This window comes from Candoia aspera, chromosome 11 (assembly GCF_035149785.1).
Source record: "Candoia aspera isolate rCanAsp1 chromosome 11, rCanAsp1.hap2, whole genome shotgun sequence".
NCBI classification, from domain to species: Eukaryota; Metazoa; Chordata; class Lepidosauria; order Squamata; family Boidae; genus Candoia; species Candoia aspera.
The window spans coordinates 3,622,232-3,649,463 of NC_086163.1; the positions used below are offsets into that span (position 1 = coordinate 3,622,232).

The window sequence follows — 27,232 nt, forward strand, 5'->3', positions numbered from 1 at the left end:
TGTAAGACTTCTGTTGTGCATGTTTTTAGACTCCCTGCACTCGAGTAACTTACGTTGGTACATACCAGCTTTCCATAATCGGCTCCCCTGCAGGGGTGCTGGGCTTCATCCTCCATCATCCCTAGCCAGCACAGGGCACCTCAGACTGGGGGAAGGGTGGCGTGCCCAATACTAGGTAGATAACCAATCCCCCTTTCCCCCTGCCACCCCAGCTGCACCTGCCTTTGACTGCTAGACTTTGGGGCTCTAGTAAAGATGCAAGAAGACCTCACACATCTGTCCACATCTGCTCCGGGACATATGCACAGGGCAAGAACTGCCAGCCTCAGTCACCCTGCCATATGTAATAACAACGTTCTGCATGATGCTTTTAAGATTTCACAGCGCTCCATGGGCAGGATCTAAACGGAATCCTACCACCAACCAACCAACCAACCAACCAACCGACAAGATTAGCAAAGGGAACGTGTGCTCACAGATTCACATCTGGCCTCCAAAGTCCTCTTTTTATGGCTTGCAGAGATCCCTACCCCCACCCCATGACCATGATCACAAAACAACAAAGACGTAATTTCCTAGCGCTCTTGAAGCGAGAGATGCAAAATAAAAAAAAGCAGCATAAACCACAAAACAGGCAAATCATAGGTAAAAAGCAAAAATCTCTAAATTTCCCCACTTGACAAACCACCCTGACTGCTTGTGATGATGCCATGCTCAGCAGGCGCAAGCACGTCACATATGCTTCCCTTCCCCCAGACAATTTCCCACCATTGTCGAAAGGGAAGTCAGTGTAACCCTAGCACTCCCATGGGGCAGATGCAGGAACGATGCTGGGAGAATCGTCCAAGGCATCCACTGACGACAACGCAGGGTGTAGCTCAGGGACCACTACTAAGCCGAACTCTTTTCACGTGTTCACAGGTCTCCTCCCTGGGTGTGCTGCAAACAAGCAGCAGCAGCAGCAGCAGCAGGAGGGCTAGTAGAAAAGGAGGCTTCACAACTACCACACCACTGTGTGGGTATTACTGGCCCATGTAGTAATGAAATGCATGGGGCTCCCGGGGGCCATACCTGATGACACGCGTGTGTCCTTGCAAGGAAGTGCCAACTTCCCCGTTACCGTCCTTCCACTTATACAGGTCAACGCGTTGGTTGCTCTGAAATCAGACAGAAAACATCAGGAGCCGCAACCCAAACCACAGAGTGCCTTGTAGCCACAGAGTCACTTTTCAGAATTTGGGCACTCCTCTGCCCTTCAAAATCAGGGGGAAGGCCCTGCTCTAAATCCTAACCCAAGAGAAATATGGTCCCCCAATACTTGGGCCAGAAAAGCTTCCTCACAGCATCACTGCCTGAGGGTCTCAAGCGAGTTCTCTTACGGAGAGACACCTTTCCATCTTCCATGACAAATGTTCAGAAATGTGTTGTTTTATGACCGATCTCTAATTTACATCTTTTCAAATCTGTAACGGCTCAACGGTTTATTGTTGTCTTCCTTCTCGGGACACAAATTATTCTGAAATGTGTTAGTTGCCTTGAACAATCAGTGAAGCAAAACGTAAGCGTACAAAGAGCAAGCAGCAGCTGTTGTCCAGAAGCAGGAGCAGTCTTGGGGAAGAGGACCACTCCCTCCTGCCCAAGCAGCTCTGACGTTGCTCCTGGTCATCTCCTTACGCCCTACGTGTGAGGAGGCAGGAGTTGTGCGTCCCCAGTTGGAAGCGCCATCCCGTTCCCACAACCCAGCTAGGCACAAAAGTCGCTCTGCTGGAATCTATCCAGGAAGGAAACGCCACCCCAGAACTTACCGATGCAGCAAAGTAGTGGGCGTGGCTCTCGTGGGGATTCCACTGCACAGCCCCAACGTCCCACTTGCTCTGGCGGGAAATCTTGCGGTGGCCATCAGCAGGGGCATCCAGGTTAACAATGTAGAGGAAGCGGCGCCTGGAAAGAGGCCCACAAGCACGGGAAGAAATGTCACTACATTGGATCCAAAGTAGTTTAATATCATGACTGGGAGGGCAACTTTTATCCTCACATACAGCCCTTTATATTTCCTGAAGTCCCAACAATTATCTGCTGAAGAGGAGCAGAGGGTACTTCTCACTTGAGAGGGCGGGCAAGAGAAAACGGGAAGCAGACTGCTTTAACATGAAACAAATGGCCATGAATAGAAATTCCACCTTTTGAGACGTTCCACATATTCAGGATAGAATGGAGCTACGGTCTCAAAGCAGGAGGTATTTTCAACAGTGGAGAAAATATGTAACTGAGGGTTAAACTGTTGGGTCCTTGGTCTTCTCTGAGCTTGGCTGCTTTCCTGCAGACATTTCATTACCAGGCTAGATAACATCATCAGCACATGGGGAAGTAGCGTTTGCTGGCTGTTTATATGTAGCAGCTTGTCTTGCCACAGTCTTGGTTTGGGTGTATTTCTTGATGGTTCTTGACCCTAATCAAAGAATCATGGAGGAGGAAACCACACCTCAACCAAGACTGTAGGGCAAGCTGTGATATATTTTATTATTATTATTATTATTATTAAATGTATATCACCGCCCATCTCCCACAATGGGGGACTCTATATATAAACAACAAGCACTCCTCCTCATACAGATGAGATCACCTACCTTGGTAATGAAACATCTGCAGGGAAACAAGCAAGCTCAGAGAACACCAAAACCCCAACAGGTTATGTTTCGGGAGTAGCACCCTTCTGAAATCCTTTTGAACTTAGTGGCAGAGATTCCTTCTAAGGAAGGTCTGCAGTAAGGTGCTGTGTAACTCTCTTAGGAATATCAAACTGTAGTTTAACTTTCTGTTACATTTTTATAAGGACTGATTGAAGTAACAGTGGGGAAGAGTCATGTTAGACTGAGGCATCTGATGAATTATATAGCTTGTGGGATAACACATGCATTTGTCTCTGAGGTGCCCCAAGACACTTTTGTTGTTTCTCTGGAAAAACATTATTTGTAAAGCACAGAATGTACAGTATGCGCACCAGGAACGGGGCTCAAAACAGGCATTGAGTTGGATCCTGATTTACTCACACTTAATGTAAACCCACTTGAACCAGAAGGCCTTAAAGCGATCAAGACCACATTGGTATGCAAGGCACTGTCTGCTTCACAATGGAAACAACTGTCATGATCACCGTTGCAGCGGCTCGCATGACAATACAAGAATATGGATCCCTGGCTGATAAGGCAAGGGCAATAGAGAAACACAAAAAGCAGTAATGGGTTTAAAAAAACAATGTAACAACCGAGGCCAGAAACCCAGGAAGCAACAATAAAAGGTAACTGACAAGAAATTGAATAACAACCGAACAGGCGAGGTTCGGAAGGGCGCGCCCGGGCTTTTGAGGAATTAGAAGCCTGATCGCCCGGCAATGGATCATCACCACACAGGAAGGCGATCGAGGTGATGCCCGGGGCGCAGGGGGGCTGCACGACCTCTCACCTGGCAGGGACAAACTGTTGGGACTCGTGGGGTGCACCTGGGGTAAGGTGGGGTGGAGCGCTGACCGGTGCGGGCTATTTAAATCCCGTTCCGGCGCGCTCCCCTCACTCTCAGCTTTCTAAGGGCATGCATTCTATTCCCAAATAAAACCAGAACCTAAGCCTACTCTAGCGTGTGTTTTTATTGGGTCTCAGGCAGAGCCTGACAACAACAACCATGGTGGTCTAAAGCAGCAGCTTCTCAACCAGGAGCCATATGGTCCCTTGGGGGCCCTAGGATATTTCAAGGGAGCCACAAGTGAAAAACATGTAATGGGGAGCCACAGCACATGCTGAGGGGGCCACAGAAAAACAAAGTATCTTATACTGCAAAGACACCAGAAAGCGCACCAATTACCATCCCAAGGCTCACACTGACTAATAAATTACATTAAGAGTAAAATTTTGCATGTAATTGTATATTGTAAACTGCATTACTAAAATTATTAGAAATAGAAACATATTCTATTTACAAGCCAAGTCTGAAAGCAGCAATCTTTCTCACTGGTAATGGGACCTGGATGGGGGGAGACACAGCAGAAAACAAGGTGAGAAGGGGGCCACGGGCAAAAGAAGGTTGAGAAACAATGGTCTAAAGCAAGGGTTTGCTCATGGGACCATTAAATGCAGCAGGGCCTGGAGCTATCTAGCTGCACCGGTGCCTGCATAAAGCGTATCAGGCCAAACTGATACCAAATGAAACAGATCGAGCAACTGGTTGAAAGCAAATTTAGACTACTGCCAAAGCTTAAGGATACTTAGGTCCATCTGTAGGTGCTGCTCCAGCAAGAGATTGCCATTGGGATCAGACACACACTTCTGTACAACACCTCCAAGTGCCGGACTATAATTACAGAATGACTTGCATGGAAACTATAAGCCAACGAAACTTATCTAGCTTCTCATGTACCTGCTGCAAAGAGCAGACAACTACGTAAAGGTGTTTCTGAAATAACTGCTTCAGATCACAAGTGACACTCCCAGGACTGATAACTTCTTCCATTAAAAAAAAAGCAGCTTCATTCCTAGGAAACCAGCAAATGAGGCAGAAATATTCAGCCCATCTTCCTTTTGTAAGGCACATTATTCTTCTATGGGTAAGAATGTTTGTAAGGAGGAGCATTCAATCAGATGAACTCAGAACTAGAGATCAGAAAGATTCACCACCTCTACTGCAACTGGCAGATCCAGGCCACAATTTAGCTGCTTCCGGATTTGAGTCTATGAAGGCAGATTATCAGGTTATTTTTGATCATGACGAAGTTGCTCAATAATTATTCCATCTGAATTTAATATGGGGCATTTGCTAAGGAGGCATATTTGAATTAAGAGTTTACTGCATTAAAAAAATAACATGACAGTTGGATTGAAGTGTTGGAATGATATGTTTAAAACTCCTGCAGAAGAATAATTAATGTTCAGGAACTGGTTTGAAGTCAGCCATGGGGAAATCTGATGCATGTTCCTGCATGAAGTTCATTTGAATTCTCTGCTAACAATCCATCCTATAACCCATATAATTAAAGCACATTTTGCATCTGTTGCTCTGGTTTTGCTGTGCATGAGAAGGAAAGAGTCTCTGGTAACTTTTTTTTAATCATCCCTATCTCTGGTTTGGCACTGTCAGTAGGGACTCATCCGAGTTGCAAGCACATCTCCACTACTATGAGGATTCGAAACATACTCATTTAAAAAGGGTGTTCTTGGAAAGCTAAAACCTGCATCTACTGCCATGTTCTTCAAGTTGTCTGCATATCTGTGGAATCACAGCATCCGTACAGCGCAGAGCAAGGACTTGGAAAAAAAGGTCTAAGTACAACCGGGATATCTAAAGTATGTCCGTGAGGTATGCTGGTAACCTCAGTTCCCTCTTACATCTTGATAACAAACTGTCTCCTACAAGGCAGGAATAGTACTATTAAAAACCCAGCAGACCTAGAATGAAAAGGACCAAGCAGAAGTAGACAATTACTGTATTAGCTAAGCAAAGACAGCCTTTATCAGATAGCAGCAAATGTGGAAAAAAAGCAGGGGGAACATACAGCCCAACGTCTTATCCCTTCACAAAATACCATTCAATGTTGGATCTAAAAAGTAGGTCTAAAGACAGTCCTTGCTCCAAACTGCCCAGTAGGGAACCACACTGTGATTTTTAATCATAATTTGACAGGAGACCAAGGGCCGTAGTGGGTGTGTCTAACAACGTACTGACGTAACTAGGGCGTGATGAAAAATTCTCAACCTGTTTCATTGTGGGGGGGTTTTCAGATTTGTGGTGGTCTTAAGTGAAAAAGGGGTTATTAAGCTTCTGTGAAGGCAAAAAGTTAAAAAGTTGCTTGGCTGCAAAATGTCAGCAGTAAAAACTGGGGGATGTTCTCAACAGGTACAAAAAAGAGGGGTTGCCTGTGGTTTATTGGTGATGCTATTCTCACACGCTTGTTCAAAAGAAATGGAACTGAGGAACCGCCTATGGGAAGATGGTGTAAGTTCCATTAAAGAAGGGCAAGTATTTCTTCATCCAAAGCAGAACAAATGTGTGGAATTCACTCCCATAAAATGATATGACGGAGACGACTTCAGAAGTTTTATAGAAAAGATGTTACATAAATTCAAGGAAGATGTGTCATACTTCATTTGGCATGAAGGCTAAATCTTCAGAGGCAGGGCATGATGGACAATGGGGAACATTTAGTACCATCACTTCCTGCTAGGGATTGAAGGAAAAGAACCAGGTTAATCTAGGGCAGCCAGAAGTCAGGAGGAATATGGTAGCAACTTTTGAGTTTTGTAGCAAAGTTAAACACATTTTATTAAAAGGCATAAGCTTTTGTGAGCTATTTTATTAAATGAGTTATTCTGAAAAGTTATTACCAGATTCCTCCTGATTTTTCCCGCTAAGGTGGGGTTTCTCAACAAAATTATAGTTTAGCAGGGTATCTGAATTAAGCTTCTATATTGTTGCATTGAGAAATGTACTGAGGCATGAGATATAAACCACCTTTTTAAGCCAGGGTTTCTCAACCAGGGTTCTGTGGCACCCTAGAGTTCCACTAGAGGTCACCAGGGGTTCCTTGGGAGATCACGATTTATTTAAAAATCTATTTCAAATTCAGGCAACTTCACATTAAAGAGGCAAGTTTCATTTGTTTATTTTTAGTTTAAGAATATTGCAAATGCATATACCCACAAAACGAATATAATAATTTTGTAACACCTGGCCTATATTTGAGTTTGAATGTGCAGGGGTTCCCCAAGGCCTGGAAAACGGTTCCTCCAGGGTCAAAAGGTTGAGAAGGGCTGTGGTAAGGAATTCCCCAAAGAGACAATTGATGGGTCTGTAGGGCCATGGAATCTTATTTTGGATCACTCTTCATCAGGCTTCCTTTTCCTCCATCTCACTGAGAAGACGAAGCTCTGGGAAAGGTGAAGACCCGCCCTGGACAAGATTTCCTTCTTCTCTATCAGCACATACCAGGCCAGGTGTTGCCAACAGTAATTGCAATTCCATATGGAAGGTTTTAGCACTCACCCAGAAAGCACCGCATGCTGCCCGAGACAGTCTACTGACATTGCTGTTGCCTGTGAAAATAAGAGAGAAATGAACTCCCTCAACTTATAAATAATACATTAAAAGTAGCAAAGATGCCCTCAAGTAACACTCAACTCCTGATGACTATATGAATGTGTAGTGTTATTGACAACAATGCAAAAATGGGTTGACATTGCCTTCTTTCAGACTGTAAATAATACATCTAATAATTGGGGGGAAATACTGTTAAATCAGCATGTCTGATGGGAGGGTGTGAGGCTGAATCCAACAACAACACACTTGCAAAAAAAGACAATTATGGCCACAATCTTATCCTCATCTACTGGGGAAAGGTCTCATTGATATCAATAGAAATTGCCTTTCTCTAAATATAAATAGAATTCTACTGCAAGCTGTTTTGGAGCAAAAAATAACTAACAGAAACCCATTGCTGCCAATATATAAATCATCTGCTTCTGAGTCATGCAGAATTAAAATTGCTTCCTCAAAATGCTCTAACTCAAACCCTCCAAATTGAAGCGTGCAACACACTTTAACCTGAAACCATTCTGAATTCAAAGCACCTGTTTCAAGATTAAAGAAGCCCTTTCTCCTTCACAACCGGAATTCAGAACTCTTCAAAACAGCCCATTTCAAATGCAAAGTAATTTTCACATTCAAGAGGGCTGGAATTTAAAACCTATGCACACCTCACTTCAAATTGTAGTTCTTTAGGGGCAGCAGCCTCTCCTCATTTAATAATCTGTTTTTTGTCTGCATCCAGAGAGTTCTGTTGAAGCCATGGCTGTTGAATAAAAGGCTTTGCCTTTCAATCCAAATGCATGTGATAAAGGAAGATGACGCTGATCCTCCACAATCCATCCTGCAACAGAAGCTACCTGTACATTCTGAAGCAAGACTATCCCTTGCAACTGTTGCTTTCAGCAAGATCAGCCTCTCCCTATGAATTCTGGAAGTTGAAGTCCGCACAGCTTAGAGTTGCCAAGGTTGAGGAACCCTGAAATGGAGGACAAGTTGCCTAGGTGAGCCTGTGATACATGCTTGTTTTGAATCATCGTTGCTTGCCTTGGATGCAGTGAGCCTCAAAGCCGCTCACAGCCATTTACAAGGATAGTAATAGTAGTAATAGCAACAGTAATAATACCCCTTTTCCTGCACAAAACCAGGGGCCAGAAGGATGGATGTGGTTTTATGCAGCCCCCCAGCACTCAGTTCCACCACCTGATCTCCTCCCCACCTGGGCTTAGGTTGCGGGCCCCGCCTGGCAGATGCTCCTCAGCTCTGGAGGCACAATCTAGACCAAGGATCTCCAACGTGGTGCCCACAGGCACACAATCTACTTGCTGACACCTTACCAACATAAAGGTACTGAAAAGTATTATTTCAATTAAAAACAATAAATAGGAAGCTAGCAGGTCACGAGCATCGCTCTCTTTTTCGAAAATACCTCCAGACCTCCAACAGGCCCCAACATTTAAATGGATGATTCTTCCAGATCTGTGCACCGTTTGGAAATGTGCTCATCTACCTCACAAAAAAGAGCAAACTAACTTAAGCTACAGAGAAACCCTTGGGATGCTTAAGAGGCTCTGGGACAGTAAACTCAGCAGTCCACCTTCCTGGATGGTCTGTGGCCACGCTCAACCTGGCAGACATTTTGAGAGAGAGTCTATTGCATACTTGCCAATTCTAAAACTTCCCACTTATATTCTGTGCCTGTAAGTCCACCACACAAATGGGGATAAAAATTGTTCAAATTTTGTATGTGTATGTGTATGTATGTATATATATATATATATATATATATATTGTTTTTTACAAAGATTGTTTACTTAAATAAAATTACAAATTGTTAATATTACATTTTTCTTAATAATTAATTTTAACATCCACAAAGATGTAGAGATGTTAACCTGGATGTTGAACTTTAAACTGAATCAAGGACTTTTTCAGCTGCGTTGTTAAAAAAAGCTTTGCTGAGTCAGTGAAGAAAAATTCCAATTTGATCATTTCCTTAATATTATTGTTCACATGTTAGCCACTGAGCATTTAACATCCACCAAAAGAAAGTCAATTCTCTGGTCTATTTATAATTACTGAAACTTATTTAGACTTATCTGTCATGGATAGTTAACTTTTTGCTTCTTCGTTTTGTGAAGACAAGGCCAGGGAAGCCAAGATAGAGAAGAAGAAATTGTCCATTACTGATTTTCTATATTCCCTTTGCTTAACTTCTTAAACTAATATGAGTTTTGATTTTATGATCAACCGTATATAGGAATATTCTATAGAATTCCCTCTATAAGTAAAACGCATACTCATATACTATAAGGAAGAGGGCTTAACTGCAAGGATGAAAAGGTATGCAAAGCTCTAAATATAAACAACCTTGATTTAACAGTGAAATTTGTACTATTATTCAGGAAAATATAAGTACAATGGGAAACGTCACCTTCCTTGCTAATTTATTTATTTAATTTTTATCCCGCCTTTATTTTTTTTTATGAATAACTCAAGGCGGCGAACATACCTAATACTCCTTCCTCCTCCTGTTTTCCCCACAACAGCAACCCTGTGAGGTGGGTTGGGCTGAAAGAGAGGGACTGGCCCAGGGTCACCTAGCCAGCTTTCTCTAAGGCGGGACTAGAACTCCCAGTCTCCTGGTTTCTAGCCCAGCACCTTAACCAATTTAATTTAATTTAATTTAATTTAATTTAATTTAATTTAATTTAATTTAATTTAATTTAATTTAATTTAATTTAATTTAATTTAATTTAATTTAATTAATTTAATTTAATTTAATTTAATTTAATTTAATTTAATTTAATTTAATTTAATTAATTTAATTAATTTAATTAATTTAATTTAATTTAATTTAATTTTTGAATTGTTGCTTGCTTTTAATCACAATTTAGATCAATCCACGTTGTTCCTTTTAGTGAAATTATTGTCAAGGTAATTTTAAGAAGGCCCTTAACAATTCTTCAAAAGAATATTACCACCACATCCTATTTCTTCCATCCTAATCACAGCATTGGCCTCTCCTGCCAATAATGGCAACTACTGCTGAGTAAGATTTAGGTCTGCTTCTTATTCCTGACATGCCTACAAACAGACTTAATCACAGAGAATGTTAACTGTGAACAAGAAGATAAACTTTCCACAGTGTAAAACAATTTGATCTGATTCTTTGGAAATAGAAAAGTAGAAAGGTTGTCACAGTGAAGCTGTCAAAATACTGAATAATTAACCATTTGGACAGGGTCAAACAGAATAAAAATGTTAGTATTATTTATCAGATTTTTTTATAGCCGCTCCACTCCAAAAGACTTTGGGTGGCTTGAAACATCCAATATACAATTTAAAACAATGAAAAACATAACCACACAGCATAACAGTCCAGACAAAAAGTCCTAACAATAAAAAAAATGACGGGCTGTACTAACCCATTAGCCCAGGCCTGGGAACAAAGCCAGGTCTTAAGAGCGTTCCACAGAAGGCTCCTAGGAGAGTGGGTGCCATACTCTGGGGCAGTGTTTCTCAACCTTGGCAACTTTAAGATGGGTGGACTTCGACTCCCAGAATTCCCCAGCCATCTTAAAGTTGCCAAGGTTGAGAAACACTGCTCTGGGGGGTTGCTATTCCAGAGGGCAGGCTCTGCAACAGAGAAGGCAGGCTCCCTTGGTCCCGTAAGATGATGCTTGAGGGAGCCTGGATGGAGCACACCTATTCTGCCTGAACATACCAAGTGGGCAGAAACAATTGGAGACTGGCAGTCCCACAGACATCCAGGCCCTATGCCACAAAGGGCTTTATAGGCGACAACCCAAACTTTGAATTGCATGCAGAAGGCAAATGGTAGCCAAGGCAGCTGGCGTAGCAGCAATGACACACAGGCATAATGAGAAGCGCCTGGTACTGCCTGCATCGCTTCCCTTTGAACCGGCTGTAGCATCCGGGTAGAATAATCAAGTCACGAGGCAACCAGGGCGTGAGTAACCATCAGAAGGGCCTCCTGGTCAAGGCACAGGCATAACTGGCACACAAGATGAACCTGTAAAAAAGACCCTGCTGGCCACAGCTGCCACTTGCTTGTGCAGCAGCAACCGTGACTCCAGGAGGGCCCCCAAGTTGCGCGCCTGCCTCAAAGGGGAACTGCAACCCTATCCAAGACCAAGACTGAAAATTATCTCAAACAGCTACAGCCACTCAGACTTGCCAGGACTGAGCAAAAAGCCTTTTCTTCCCATCCACACCGAACAGCCTCCATACACCGACTCAGTGCCTTCACAGCTTCACCCGCGCAGCCTGGGACTGAGAGGTACATTGGGGTATCATCTGCATATTGATGATACTGAACCCCGAACTGATGACGACCTCACCCAATGGTTTCATATAGAGGTTAAACAGAGAGGGGAGAGGGCACAGAACCTTGAGGCACGACCTCTCCCCTCCTGTCAACAACCACCAAGGAAGGAGGCGAACCACTTCAACACAGTGCCCCCCACCCCTAATCCCCGCAGTCTGTCCAGAAGGATACTCTGGTCAACAATATCGAAAGCCACTGAGAGATCAAGGAGCACAAGGATGGATGCACCACCCCCATTCTGGATCTGCCAAAGGCCACTGACGAGTACAAGCGGCTTTATATGTTTATTTTATAGAACCAAGAGAAATATTTTCATCACCAATATACAACTCCTACACAAGTAAAACGTGAATGCTAGTGTATTTAAAAGATTGGGTTATTCTTTTTCGGCTCTTATTTTTGCAAAACGTATAGAAACCATACAAAGGGCAGATTTTAATCTCTACGTACGGTATGTCTCAAATGGGTAGGCGCATCCTTCTCCCCACAGCCCTATAGGATGGGAAACAAGAGCTCTCACTCTTGTCTTTGTCATCAGTCAGTTCCCCAGTCAGAAGAAGATTGTCATCCTTGCATATTTCACCATAATGATCTATTTTCAAGAGAGCAATCAATGGGCCAGCAACGTCACTTTATCTGGGCATTTATTTGTCACACATCCTGTTTTTCCACACGTTTATCTCAATGCTGAATTTTACGATACATTTGGGAGGAGATTCTGACTGTCTTTCTTGAATACTCCCAAGTAGGCTATAACGTTCTCTTTGAAATTTGGGAAATGAATCCATTCACACAACCATAATGTTCCCAAATAAGGAGTATCCATGTAGGTAACAATATATTTCCAACAGTGTCTTAAGGTGGGGGTCGGTTGCCTGCCTGTTTGTAGCATACTGTAAATAGAGCTTTTTCTCTAGGGTCAAATCATGCCACACGGTACACAATTTTACTCGTTTTTGCCTACAGGAACATAAAATGTTTCCAGAGCTATTCCAAATATACTGGAGGATGTGGCCCAATCTTGAAACAATGGAGGTTGGAATGGCCAGTTTCAAGGCTGAAATTGCATAAAGCCAAACTGCCTATTCTGAAATCAGAATAGATGCTCCGAGGTCACAACATCTTGCCCTTGAAATGTTTTGCATACCTTAAGTTTGCCATTCTAACAGAAAAAGAAAATCTGAATCCCACTACAACCACATGCAATCAGCCAGGTTCATGCTATGGAAATATTTATTTTATTTATTTATCTAATTTATCCCTGCCCATCTCCTCCCGTCGGAGGACTTTATATACTTTTATAAAGTACAATAACCTACAAAAAAGCATTAGTCTTTGAAGATTGCATATTGGCTGTGCCTGTACACAATAGTAAGCTAAAGAAGTTTGATTAATAAGCATGCACTCTCATTTTACCATCCCATCCCCTAACGTATGGTTATTACTTAACCAAGCTCTGCAGTTCCTAGCCTCATCCATGCATTAAAGGCCTACAGTTGCAGTTTCTGGAAATTGGGGCTTGTAACCTACCATAAATGAAACACGGAACTTAGCATCTTGTGTGAACACAGTCACTTTATATGGCCTTCATCTGAGCCCGCTGCAGTGAGAGCGTGACACTGTTGCTGGGAAGCAGTTTCCCATGTGTTTTGAGAGATGTGTTTTGAGCTTATTTTTCAGCTTTGCAAGAAAAAGCAGTAAACAAAAATGAACTAGTAAACATTACTTTAAAAGTGGAATCTTGCTACAATTTTCTGTTATGAGCAAGAATAAACAATGTTCATGGAAATTGGCTAAAATATTACTATATTTATTTATCAAATTTTATCACCGCCCATCTCCCCCCAAAGAAGGGACTCTGGGCGGTTTACAATAAAAACAAAGTTAAAACTCAATACAATTATAAATACAATAAATACAAACGTAAATAAACAATAAGAATATAAAATATGATAAAATCCAGATGGATGAAGGTTCTCTATCAGTCTGTGAGTATAAAGGGCCATTCTAGGGTGCTAGCCACCCCCAGGAGTGGCTATTCCCCTTCCCACTCCAGGCCTGCTGGCAAAACCAGGTTTTTAGTTTTTTAAGGAAGTCCAGGAGCAAGGAGGCCTGTCTCACCTCCAGGGGAAGAATGTTCCAGAGGGTGGGAACTACTGCAGAGAAGGCCTGTATATTACTTCCCATTGTATTTAGGAAGTCTTTATTTCTTATAGCTCTATAATCTATTTAGGAATCCTTGGCTCTTATAAGTCTGTTTAAAAAGCTACAGAGATATCTTCATACAAAGCCAAAAGAAGCTTTTTTTTTAATCAAAATAGAGAGCTCTTTGCCCCTATCCAACAAAAGACTCATTATAGGCCAGAAGTTACAAAATTATTAAATTCGTTTCATGGGTAGGCCTGTATGTGTGCATTAACAGTGCTCTTAAACTGAAAATAAAGAATGAAACTTACCTCTTCAATGTGAAGCTGCCTGAATTTGAAATATTTTTTTAAAATAAATTGTGATCTCCCAGGGAACCCCTAGTGACCTCTTGCGGAACCCAAGGGTGCCATAGAACCCTGGTTGAGAAACCCTGGCTTAAAGAGATGGTTTATATCTCATGCCTCAGTACATTTCTCAATGCAACAATATAAAAGCTTAATACACATACCCTGCTAAACTACAGTTTTGTTGTTCCCCTGTTGCAGCTTATAAATAACAGGATGTACAGCTTAGCCATAACTGTGAGTTCAGCCCATGTATATTCACACATCACACTATATCATAACTTAACTACAATTTGTTGACTAAGCCAAAGTTGGCTAAGTTCATTCATTACACTAAGCCATAAATCAGGTTTTATTAGCTAGAAAGTTGGTTCACATGAAATGCAAAGAGCCAAGGTGCAATGTGCAAATCCAGCCACTAAGTATCTTCCCTGGTGCCTGATTTATGGGCCTGTGTTTATGAGGATATTATACATCTAGAAATCTGTGTGCATTACTATGAATTATTTTAACTATTAAACTTAATCAGCAGTTACAAACACTAGCTGTTAAAGACTTATGAATACCTCATAGCACAATTTTTTTTTTGTAGACAAGGTCTAGTTTGTAAGAAACTGTAGCATTATCACAATTGGGTAGGAAAAGATGTACACTACAGGGGAAGGAATATAAACAAGTCAAAATATCGTAGTAACATTTTTCATGTACATGTTGGAATCGATCAACTGACAATCCAATCAACACGGATCTGACCTATAAAACGTCTGCCACAGCAATCCTGCCAGAATTCAGAAATATCAAGAATTCCACAATTTTTAACACAACAACCTAACCTAAGCCATCTTTCTAGCATGTGTGAGTACTTAAACTTTTGGCTGTGGCTAAAGACTCAAGGGTAGCCTAGGTCTGAAAAGAGAGCGGGAGATTACCGCAGCAGAAATCTGCCCCAACTGAATTCCCCCAGGCTGCTGCCAAAGCCCCTTGAGCAGTTCTTAAACTGTCTGACCCAACAGTTTATCCCTTTTCCTGGTCTTGAATAATGTTATCACCCCCACACACAAAAAAAGACTTTGTTTTACACAAGTGACACAGCAACAGCTGCCCCAAACTGGATCCTCGACCCAAACCAGCAATTACAAATTGCTCCATTACCCCCCAAATTCCTGCCCTAGAGGAAATACCCCAGGTCTTGTCTGCCTGTTTTTAAATAACCTTTATTTACAAATGTTTACACTGTTTGCTTCCCAAGCCCCTTGGGAAGCGAGGGGTCCTTATAACAGAACTCAGAATATAAATAATTTTAATAATAATGCGAGGAGGAGGAGGAGGAGATGGTGGTGAGGGAGAAGGAAAAGACTGGAAGCGCTGCCCCAGCCCAACTTTATGTTTTTAATTGTTTTCATTATTATATTAGAGTCCACTAGAGAGACAGCTACATTAAATCTGATTTATTATTATTGTTATTGTTTTGATTAGCATATTTTGAAAGCTGCCCAGTCTGCTGGAGTGGGCAACTACATTAAATCTGATTTATTATTATTGTTATTGTTTTGATTAGTATATTTTGAAAGCTGCCCAGTCTGCTGGAGTGGGCAACTACATTAAATCTTATTTATTATTCTTACTATTAATTGTTTTAATTCATATAGTTTGTAAGCCGCTCAAAGTCCTCTGGAATGGGTTGCTGTGTTAGACTTATCATCATCGCCATCATCATCGCCTCAGCCGAGAGGAACCAGCCACGTCTACTGCTCCTCCCCCCCGCTGCTGCGGATGATGGGAACTGTAGTCCAACGCGCCTGAAAGGTGCCAGGAAGCCGCTCTCGGCAACAGGAGAAGCCACCTCCGAGCACCAGGCAAGACGGCGCCGGGCAGCGGCCCTTCGCGCGACGACGGGCGCCCCGGTCCCCTCAGCGCGCTCCCCGCATCCCCCAAGGGAGAGGCGCGGCAAGGATGCCCCCCAGCTCCGGGTGCCAAGGAACGGGCGGCGGGAGGCAGCCCCGCCGGCAGGCACCCAGGGAACGGGGACAGCGCGGCTCCGCTGCCCCGAATCTGGCCCCGGGTACCTGCGAGTCGCGGAATTCCACCACCACATTCTCGCTGCTCCAGCGCGCGGCCATCTTGACTGCCCTGCAGGCGACGGCGGCCAGGAAGACGTCCCGCACGGAGCGCGGGGCCTGCCGGGAGGCGTAGTTCTCAACGCTGAAGGGGGCCGGAGCCAAGAAACCGGCCTAGTTTCTTCCATCAGGGTTGGACTTCAACTCCCAGGAGCTCCACTCGCCTGGCTAGGAATCATGGGAGTCGTGGTCCAACGTCGGTTTGTTTATTTTGATCCATGCCCTGCTTTTCAGGATTTAAGGCAGCGTCTCCCAGTTGGTCTCCCTCTTTTTCTCTTCTTTCCTTTCCTTGCATGACTTTGTCATTGGGTTGGCACAACAGGCTGATCCACCAAAAACAAAAAAAAATCCAATCCTGTAGATTAAAACCAAGCTTAGCAGGTTTATGAGCACAGTTCACTGCATTTTTTATCTCCGTTAGGCAAGTTTGTGTGAACATACTCTGTGTCTGAGCGTGGGTCAATATTGTTCACACTGGAAGGTGCTAAAGGATCAAGCTTGCCCAGGAAGCAGCTGTGGGGCAAGGCTGGGGATTGGTTTTGTTTTAATTTTACCTGGAGCAAAAGGAATGCCTTTTGAACCCACTTGCCACCAATTGTGTTAAATGATTATTTTTTAAAACCATGATTTAAAAAATGAACCTGAATTGCTTTGGTTTGGGCAACCTGGCCATAAACCATGGCAGATAAATCAAAATTGCTGGGTTTGTGTAATGCACTAACCCCAAACCAAACAAACTTATAACTGCGCAGTGCAGCATGAATCCCACCAGCAACTCAGAGTCATCCCCCACTCTTAGAGGCACCAGGATTAAATTTGGGCCTTGTCCTGAAAAGCAAGGATGGGCAGACTTTTGATGCCAAGGGCTCTGATAACTTGAGGGAGGTGCGGATTAGAAAGATGGCTGGGGCTGCATCATACATGTAAGTGGGGGTGCATTTGAGGGAAATTTGGTAGGTTTTATCTGTTTAACTGATCAGTATCATGGACCTCCAACTCCCCACCCCCTTGCCACAGCCTAACCCTTCCCATCTGGAGGCAAGGCTGAGAAAGCTATCCAGAGACATTTTGGACTCCATGCAGCCAGGGCTCATGCCCCTAAGACCAGTTCATTTGACACTTGCTCTGTTTCAGCCATGCTCAGCTGAATCCTAACATTGATGCCTTCTCTGTCATGGCTCCCGCCCTACGGGACAGCATCTCCCCTTGCAATCCAAAGGGCTCTGACCCATCTGGAAGAGCTGTGAAGACATGGCTGTTCCCTCAGGCACTGGGCCAGGATGTTAGTTAAGCCAATATAGGTGTAGGTGTGCTATGAGTCTATTATGGTGCCTTGGCTATTGCATTATAGTTATTTTAGCTTTGTTTCGCATTTTGTGATAAAGGTGGTGTTATTTTTTTTTCTCTTTTTATGAATTACTGTTAGCCGCCCATCATTATGTGTATAAGATGGGCAGCCATATACAGACTGCAAATCGATCAGTCAATCAATCAACAACAGGCACTGGAATCAAACCCTGGGTCTCCTTTGAGTTACAGAAGTGGACCTGAATTGAGCTGTACCAATGACACTGTTTCCATCTCTGGAAGGAACTTCCCTGTGCCATTCCTGTGTTTTTGCACAATTCTTCTGGACATATTTTCCAATGGTGATGCATATCTCTAACACTGACTCATGAAGAGACTTGATAGGCAGGGAAGGGTTCTGTCAACCCTCTATTGTTTAGGAGAACAGTCAATCTTTACCTACGTGGGACACGAATCTTTCCATTCCTGATTAGCACACAATATAACTTGGGTTGAAAGTTTGCAATTGCCATTTCAGTTACATCCCATAAGTCAATTCCGCAAAGGATGAGGGTTGTTGTAAATGGCTTGTCACCAGGAGCTACGTGGATGATGTTCTAGGGGTGATGGACTCCAGGCAGGCCTCTGTGGACCTTGGCTTGCAGCCCTTCCCTTTACTCCTAGATAAATCAGGCTTTTGCAAGCTGGGACACAACACTCCTTGCTGCCTGCCTGCCCGCCCAGCGAGTGTCCCAGCCCATGGAGTTCCTGAGGTTTGTACCATCACGTTTCAAAAGCTCTTGTGTCTGGAAGTGTCTGGAAGGGCACAAGTAAAATGGACCGATGCAGATTCCCTCCTCTGCTGACGGTGGGCAGCAAAGCTTTAGTAGAACCCACCCATATATCAGAAGATAAAACAAAGCATCAAACTGTAGGCACTTCCATTTTATTTTCTAATAATACCTCTGGAGTCTATGTTGGGGCCCAGAGGTATTGTTGGAAATACAAGTTACCCACCCAAGCCTTCACACCAAGTTCAGGTCAGGGGTTCTGCTAATGGCTCTGCTGCCCGCCAGTGGAGAAGGGAACCTGCTTCGTCCATTCTGACGTGGTTGAAAAATGGTTCTGCTCTAGATTCCCCTCCAGTCTGTGTCTTTCTTAGGCAATCCCACAACTCCCCAGACTGCATGGTCAAGCTTTGACTTGGCAGCAAACCATCGAAATGGGCAAGGGTGATTTTTCCCATTTGTGTTTTCAAAGAGGCAAAGGAATCACATTGGGTGAATTAGCTTCAGTGTGACACCCTTGCTCCTTATCCTAGTCTGCTGAAAAACCCAGAAAAGGACGTTCTCTTATCGCAAAAGTAGGGAGTGAAGGCCGCATATCCGGGTGATGCAAAATACAAAACAGAACGCAAAGAATCTGGAGCCAAATCAGGATTCATTATGGTTTCCTCTTTAAACACCCTTGGGCAGGGGAAAATACCCCTTTATGTGTTACTCATCAAAAGGCAACACATCTCAATCTTAGTGTATAAAAGAATAAAACACTGTTGTATTTGTGGGCATGCTGCACACTAGCAAGGAAAAAGGCATGTAACAGACACACTGTTTGATTTATAAAACACAGGGCTTCTTTCTCATCCTTATTTCTGTCCAGTTTAAACCACATGTGAGCAAAAGTGCAATCTCAGTGCAATAGCACTCCAAACGGAGATATGCTAAACTTTGGAGGTTTTTCAGGATATGGCCAAGTGAGTTGGGATTCGTGGGCTCGTTTCATTTTTGCCTGCCAGTGCACCAATCAATTACGGCCTCTTCTATAGGCTGTCTCACATCCTCCCTTCCCAAATGGGTTAGGATTATCAATTGATGGTTGACAGCTACCTCTGGGAATGCATGTACCCATGTTGTAATCACAGTGAGGATCATGCACTGATTACATCTGTAGTGGGCAAAACTTTTGGGCAAAACTTTTCGGACATGAGATTTTAACACTAGTGGTGGGCATACACGGAACAAGAGCTGATTCATATTTTGTGCCAAGTCGTAGTATCTATTAACCAGGGTTTATTAAACTGCAAATAACAGTAGTCACAGTAAGCATGAAGGGATGCGGTGGCGCTGCGGGTTAAACCGCTGAGCTGCCGATCGGAAGGTCGGCGGTTCGAAACCGCGCGGCGGGGTGAGCTCCCGTTGCTCGTCCCAGCTCCTGCACACCAAGCAGCTCGAAAACATGCAAATGTGAGTAGATTAATTGGTACCGCTTCAGCGGGAAGGTAACGGCGTTCCGTGAGTCATGCCGGCCACATGACCACGGACGGGTCCTTAGGGACGCCGGCTCCAAGGCTTAGAAACGGAGATGAGCACCGCCCCCTAGAGTCGGACACGACTGGACTTTACGTCAAGGGAAACCTTTACCTTTACCTTACAGTAAGCATGAAATCATTGTTTATAAGCTATTGTGACGGGATTCATAAATCATGCTAGCCACAAAACAGAAAACCAGATTGTGGGCCTCACTTGTAATTATGGTTTGTCCTCCTCCCAACAACCTATTTTCTGAGATTCTTGGGAAGATAAATTAAAATGTGAGATGCAGAAATACTGCTCTTCACAGGAGAAAAGGTAGGCTATAAATGTGCTAAAGACATACATGTAATATGATGTAGGTGTTTTACAAGGTTATTTGATACATCTTGGTCCAAAAGTAAGTTTCACTGCGTTCTCTCTAGTAAGTCTCCACCCGATGCACCTTGTGATGGAGGTCGTGCTGAAGGCTGGATGGCACAACATGCCAATCCATAAAGAACAGTTAACCATTCCGCCTGCATCCCCCCAAAACAGGCCCTGTTTGCACTAGTACAAGCCAGGATGTGCAGTTCCTCCAGCAATCAGGCAAACCTTCTGCTCCAGGGTCCAGCCCCCGAACGCTATTTGGGGCTCTGCTGTTTGGCACCGAAGGAGGGCAGAGACCGAGCTTCGGGCGACGGCAGAAAGTTCGCAAGGCGCCTCTCCTGCTCCGGAGCGTTAACGGAAAAGCCCAGAGATCGTCGGTTAAGGCCCAACCCCGCCTCTCCCACGGCTGGCGCCCGCCTCGCCACCACCTTCCCTGGGGAGCCGGCGAGCTGGGTTGGCAGCGCCCGGGCCGGTCTTCCCCGGCGCTTCCCCAGCGCGGCGCGCCGGCAAGGCCGCTCCGCGGGCAGGGCGCCCTCGCTCTCGGCCGGGACGGGCGCGCCCACCCCACCCCACCCCACCGGGCCGCCGCCGCCGCCCGCTCAGCCCTCGCCTCCATCCCGCGGCGGCGGCGGCGGCGGCGGGGGGAGGAGACGGAGAAGCCGTGGCGCAGGCGCTCTGCGCGCCTCTATTGTCTCGGCTCCGGGAGCCCTCGGGAAGCCCGGCTGGGGACGGCCGGGGACGCGCGAGCACAGCCCGGGCGGCGGGACGCCGAGGCTGCCAGACGCGCCGGAGAGCCCTCGCCGCCGCCCCACCGGCAGCGGCAGCGGCGGCCCCGCGGCCGGACGGAGCGCCGAGCGAGCGAGCGAGCGAGCGGCAGCGGGGCTGCCTGGCCGGAGGCCGATCCCGTCTGGCCGGCGCGCGCCTCTTGCATGCGGAGCGGCGCTAGGGGACCCGCGCGCCGCCGCCTTCCGTAGGGCGGGACCCTGCTCCCCCCGCCGTGGATGAGCCCGGGAGGCGCGGCGGGCCGCCCGTTGGGGCGCGGCGGCGGCGGCTGCTGCTGCTGCTGCTACTCGGAGGGCCGGGGGAGGCGGAGAGGCGGAGCGGGGCCGCCGCCGCTGGCCGCCAGACGATGCCCGGCGCCGGGGGTGGCCTGAGCGCCTAGTGGCCCTCGGCTCGGCTCGGCGGCTCCGCGGCATGGGTGGCAAGCAGAGCACGGCGGGCGCCACGGCCGCGGGGCGCTCGCGCGGCGGGCCCTTGGCCGGGGTGGCCAGCGACGACAGCGCAGTGCCCCCGCCCGGGGGAGCGCCCCACTTCGGGCACTACCGCGGCGCGGGCGGCGGCGGCGGCGGCGGCGGCTCCGCGATGGGGTTGCGCAGCCGCTCCGTCAGCTCCGTGGCCGGCGTGGGCGTGGGGATCGGCGGCATGGAGCCGGCCGGCGCCGGCAGCGTCCCCTTCGGCCTCTACGCGGCGGCGGCGGCGGCTTCGGCGGCCACCACGACCGCGGCGGCGGCGGCGGCGGCGGCGGGCGACTCCGAGCGGGGTCCAGGCGGCGGGTCGGGCGCGGACTCCACCCCTTACGCCCATGGCAACGGTTACCAGGAGACGGGAGGCAGTCACCACAGAGACGGGATGCTGTACCTGGGCTCCAGGGCCTCGCTGGCCGATGCACTACCTCTGCACCTCGGACCCCGGTGGTTCAGTTCGCACAGCGGTGAGTCGCCTGCCTTGCGGGACCTTGGGGTGCGTGGGCTTAGCGGGACGAGGCCTCTGGAGGCTGATGCTAAATTCCAGTTACAGAGCAAGATTTGGATCAGGAGCCAAGCGCTGCACGCCATGCTCTTAGGGCTGCTGGGGAACAAATGCACCTTGAAATCTCAGAATGGGGGGGGGGGTAAAATTGGTTGTGAAGTTGCGGTGTTGTGGTTAAAAGGCCCTGGCAGCTACATTCACACATGCCAAGGTTGGTTACTGTTAATCTAGGTCAGGCTTCTGGGTGTGCATGGTATAGCAAGTTGAGTTAACCCAGCCTCTTTGGTGGTTCCGGTTCTTGTGCAAGTCCAGAAAATGGGTAGATACTGTAACCCATTACAGTAAACCTATGTTAAGCCAGCAGTCGTGTTCTGTAAGAGGTCCTTCTGGGAGACTTTATTATAAAACCATGTACTGGGAACCAGTTTATTAATTGCTTTTCTTTTTCCTGCTTACAAGTGAGGGAGCTTCTCACTGCGGATCAGCCTTTCTCAACTTTTTGACCCTGGAGGAACACTTGAAATATTTTTCAGGCCTTGGGGAACCCCTGCACATTCAGGCTCAAGATAGGGCAGAAGAAGAAATTATTATATTCAGCCTGTATACATGCATTAACAGTGTTCTTAAATTGAAAATAAAGAATGAAATTTGCCTCTTTAATGTGAAGTGGCTCAAATTGGAACTAATTTTTTAAATAAATTGTGATCTTCCAGGGAACCCCTCGTGACCTCTCACGGAACCCGAGGGGGCCACGGAACCCTGGTGGAGGAACCCTGCCCTAGATTCTAGAAACTGTCCTGAGCCCTGGGTGCATTTGGGTTAAGCCTGACACAACATTGCTCTCCATAAACAGACTGGGTAGCATTTTTGCCTTGTTTATTTCTCTGGCACATGAAACCAGAGGTCTTGGGCCACTCTTCAGAGAATGTCGTGCTCTTAAAGCGACATTCCGGCTAGGTTTGAACTACAAGCCAGGCTAAGATGTGGTGGTGGCAGCGGCATGAGATGTGTGTGTGTGTGTGTGTGTGTGGTTGGTTTCTGGTTATGTGTGATGTGTGAGTGTAGGCAGTTGGAGTAAACTGTGGGTGGATTGTTAGGCAAATAGTGCCCTTGTCCTCCCAGGCAAGGTTAACTGGGGAAAAAGTAACAACAGGGCAGGAATGGAGTGTGGGGAGCAGCTTTGCCAGCCGCTTTTGAATACCCGGGGCAGCTTGATCAGTTAGATTAGGCCCAGAGCCTCCCTGGCTGCGTTTTCTTTGCTTGATGTTGTATTTTGCTTATTGGTTAGCGGGAGCTTCCTTCTAAAAGCACCACTGTTCTGCTACCGCCAAGGCTCCTTTCCTACCCCCTTTGGTACAGGGGTGAGAAACCAGTCCCGTTCTCAAGGTTCCTGCACCGTAGTTCCCTGTATTCTTCACCACTGGCCGTGCCAGCTGGAACTGCAGGGGAATGATAACACAGCAGCTTTTGAAGGCACCCCTTCCTCACTTCTGCTGCTGTTAAAGCCAGAAAGATAACACAAAAGCCCCTTTCCCACTACTCTGTAACCTGGGGGTGGATAAACACTCTAATTTGGGCTCTTTCCAGGCAGGTAGACTTCAACTCCCAGAATTCTCCTTAGTGGTCATGCTGGGGAATTCTGGGAGTTGAAGTCCACACATATGGAAGGTATCTGGGTGGGGGAAGGCTGATCTATGCTATGCTTACTGGAAGGAAGATTCAGAGCCATTGACCATATCCAGCAGAGCTCTTCCTAAACTATGTTATCTGATAGCTGGGCTTATAATGATCTCTTCATTACTGTAGTTTCAGGAATGTAATTTGCTTTGCAAATTTTTGAGTCTACTTGCAAGCCTAATGTAAGCAGAAGGAGATGGAAGTTGGTCGGTAAATGACTTTGAAGCAAGTTGGGGAAATTGCATTAGGGCACAACGTTGGTGTAAAAGAATTCAGAGTGAGGTCGGATTGGCTGTCCTACATCCCATGGGTTTTAGAGTTTTTCTTTTCTGGTGAGAGAATGAAAAGGGTTAATACTGTGTCTGGAACATCACGTTGGCTTACAGGAAGCATGCTTGTTTCTGAGAAAAAGCAGAGGGGTTTCCCCAGCAAACTCATCAGGAGGAAGCTAACAGAAGAAATTATTTAAGGCAGAGGATGGGATAAAGTTTTTAGCCTAGGCCTGTGGCAGTCAGTTCCTGTGATTGACTGTGGTCTGTGCCCCCACAGAAGCGTGCCTGGAAATGCTGCCAGGAATCTCCATCCACTGTGTGGCAGGGAGGAAGCATGCACAAATTAAGCAGTATCTCCAAGCAAGGCAATTTGTAACTAGGTTTTGGCAGGAAGTAGAAGAAATAACTTTCTTCTTGCCAGCTGACGATACTTCTGTTATCTACCTGATACTTGCTTAATTGATTAAAATTTCAATTACGCTAGATAATATCAGAAAATTTTATATATCTCATCTCTGTCCAAACTTATCTCCTACTCTGTTCAGTACAAATACTGAGAGTCTGTTTTGCTTTTTTTAGTTCTGTATCTTACAAGAATTGCATTGACTGCATTAAGTTAGAGATGCGAAATTGCTCTGCAATCTAATTTCGTTGTACTCCTTGGTAGAGATTTCTGTATTTTGTTTTTGCTCAGTTTGGGGTGGATGGGGTATAATCTTTCATGCCAGTTTGATTCAGTTTAGCTTTGATGATTCAGTGCATTGAGGTGATTTATCACATCAAACTATCCAAGCCAGTTTGGTCTAGTGGTTAAGGTGCTGGGCTAGAAACCAGGAGGCTGTGAGTTCTAGTCCCGCCTTAGGTATGAAAGCCAGCTCGGAGACCTTGGGCCAGTCCTTCTGTCTCTCTCAGCCCAGCCCACCTCACAGGGTTGTTGTTGTGGGGAAAATAGGAGGAGGAAGGAGTATTGGGTATGTTTGCCGCCTTGAGTTATTTATAAAAATAATAAAGGCGGAATAGAAAATTTAAAAAATAAGCCAATTGATACAAAGCTCTTCTGCACAGATGCAAAATCCTTTTTGTCCAGTTCAGCTGGACTTCCATCTTGACCCAAGTCATAAGTCTGAATCAACAGTTTGAAACAGGCAGATCCGGATGTTTAAATTTTTGACAGTTCTAATTTGGTTGATTGCATTTTCAAATCAATTTTATAAAACTTATTGGACTGAATTTGCACAAATAAATTCAGTTTGCTGTTCTTCAGTCTGTTGACTTCTGTTTCACCTACCATCTCGAAGAGCTGTTTTATGATCTGGGATTTTGAATTTTGTTCCAGCTGCGTTGTGTCCCTGGTTTGCGCTTCACTTACTCCCACCTACATAGGAGCTGCATTGCTGCCATAACTCTGACTCAAAATGATACATCAGTTCAGGATAGATTGGTGCCTTTCTGAGGCTAATTTTCTCCAAACTAACTACCAAAGACAAATCCTGTACGGTTTGCAAAATCATTGTTTACCAATGTGATGCCTTCTTCATGTGATGCTGTGATGGTGACTCTGGTAGTGCTAATTAAAACTCCATGTCTTCAGTGTCCAGATAATTAGGTTAACTGTGCAATTAATACATTCCATCAGCCTCCCTTTCTCTGAACAGCTGGAGGTTTGCCTGCTTAGGGCTCCCTGTGTTGCAACCCTCTAGATCAGGGTTCCTCAACTCCAGAATTGGAGTTGAAGTCCACGTAGCTTAGAGCTGCCAAGGCTGAGGAACCCTGCTCTAGATGTCTTCTCGGAGAGAGGACCTTTTCTTTTCCTCCAAGAGGAAGAGAAAGAGGGCAGTGAAGGTCACAGCGCAAGCGATTGGAACTCCTCAATGTTGCTTGTCTAGTGCTCTGGCACGGGTGCTTGCTTGCCTGTAGGTTCTTAAAGCATAAGAAGACCGTGTTTGTGAGAAAATGAAGGCTTGTTCCTTCCCTTGCTGTGTAATTGCAAGCAAATGTACATGGCCAGGGGGCCTCCATGAATCGGGTCATGGGCTCCCCTAATGTTGGTTTGCTAAATTCCTTTCTTCTCTGGAAGCTTAGATGAGGCCCTCCTGGCCAGGGTATGGTCAAAAAGTCAAGATGGCAGCCACAATGGTTTCCCCTCACCCCACCCCCTCACCCACCCTCCGCCTTGCTTGGCTTCAGCACTTTGAAGCCCAGGCTTGGAAATTTGGAAAAAGGGCTCCGAAGGTTTGCTTGCTCAGTATTTCTTTTTTCTTTTTAGCTGCTTAAGGAGCTACCGATGGATGGTGTTGCAACCACCTTGAGAACTTCCACACTCACTCTTGCAAACAGGCTTAGCCTGCAGATTAATATTTAACAACCTATGCATACTTCATCTTAGTCTTTTGGGGCCAGAGAGAAAGAAAACCCAAATTCTGCTAAGCTCCCAAAGAAATCCCTTACTCACTTGAACTTTGGCAGATTGCTATTTATAGGCCTGCCCAACGTGTCTCCTGTAGTTCAGTGTTATTACCAAGATGGAAGCTGGGCAGGGGTGTGAGTCCAGCCTGTCTGCAGCAATGTTGGCTGTTGCTGTGCAGAAGCTACCAGCTGCCGTGCCTTCTTGGTCTGTCCTCCTCTGCAGCGTGTTGGAGCAGGCCGCTCCATCACTCCCTGCATGTGCTTCTCTGGCCCAGCATTCAGTGCTGTTGCGCAACAGCCCCCTGACATTTGTGCGTTTCAAGAATCCCTTCCTGGGAATGTCTTGAGTAGTCCCTCCAGCTGTGCCAGCATCTGTTTGCTGTGAGTCGAAGACCTTTTCCTTGGAAGTGTCGCAGCAGTGATGAGAAATAAGCAGCAATATGGAAAGAGTACTTTTTTTCTGTTTCTTTTTTATTTCAAAAAAGCGGCTCAGTGTGTGGGACTTGGAGGATCCTTGGGGTAGCGGGTTGCTTTTCTTCCCAGTGTGTCATAAGGTACAGTGCGTGTTTTATGTTTTTTTAAAGACCATCTCCACAAATATCTACCATATTGAGCTGATGCATTCAAAGCCAACAATATTCTGTACTCTTCAGTTAAATTGGAAACAGCCTTTTGGTAAGTGGAAGACACTTCCTTGAGGTTCTAAGTCTTTGTTTATATACCTTGAGTGCAGAACGACAGGAGAAGAATGTGCTCCTGGTCCTTCATACAGGATGGTAGCGTCTGGCCTACCTTCTGCACCCAGGAGCTAAATATAGTCAAGCCTGGCTGGTTGTTATTTGGATGGGAGACCATCAGGGAGCCCCAGGGCTGTAGGCTAGATGGGGAAGTCAAAATACCAATCCTAGAAGAAGGGAACAATAAAGCACTTCCATGCCATTGCCAGGAATATAGCATAGATGCGTCCCTGTAGCCATTAGGAGTCAAATTCAGTGCGAGAGAAACTTTGCCTTAATTGTATGTGCCTTGCAATTTCAGGGGATTGGGATTACATTGATGGCTTTATCTCATCTGCTTGAGAATCAGAAGAGGGAGGCTGGCTGTAGTTTTCACCTACCGTATGTTAAAGGATTCC

At 45.7% G+C, this 27,232-nt stretch overlaps 2 protein-coding genes across 6 annotated transcripts in view; one reads left to right on the plus strand and one right to left on the minus strand.

The window, feature by feature from the left end:
• The window catches only part of WDR59 (WD repeat domain 59), a 50,270-nt gene extending 34,184 nt beyond the window's left edge, over positions 1-16,086 (minus strand). For 2 of the 5 annotated variants that reach the window (XM_063312870.1, XM_063312868.1), the window contains exons 1-4: positions 15,978-16,083; positions 7,030-7,079; positions 1,806-1,941; positions 1,072-1,157 (exon numbers count right to left, since the gene is read on the minus strand). In XM_063312870.1, the coding sequence (XP_063168940.1) occupies positions 1,072-1,157; positions 1,806-1,941; positions 7,030-7,079; positions 15,978-16,031 (326 nt within the window). In that variant the 5' untranslated portion in view covers positions 16,032-16,083. Of the gene's footprint in view, positions 1-1,071; positions 1,158-1,805; positions 1,942-7,029; positions 7,080-15,977 lie in introns of all 5 variants that reach the window. The other 3 variants (XR_010068608.1, XR_010068609.1, XM_063312869.1) reach the window with 3 other exon arrangements.
• Positions 16,087-20,962: 4,876 nt separating this feature from the next.
• ZNRF1 (zinc and ring finger 1) overlaps positions 20,963-27,232 on the plus strand; it is a 36,289-nt gene continuing 30,019 nt past the window's right edge. The window contains exon 1 of the mRNA XM_063312719.1: positions 20,963-21,704. Within this exon, the coding sequence (XP_063168789.1) occupies positions 21,188-21,704 (517 nt within the window). The 5' untranslated portion in view covers positions 20,963-21,187. The remainder of the gene's footprint in view (positions 21,705-27,232) is intronic.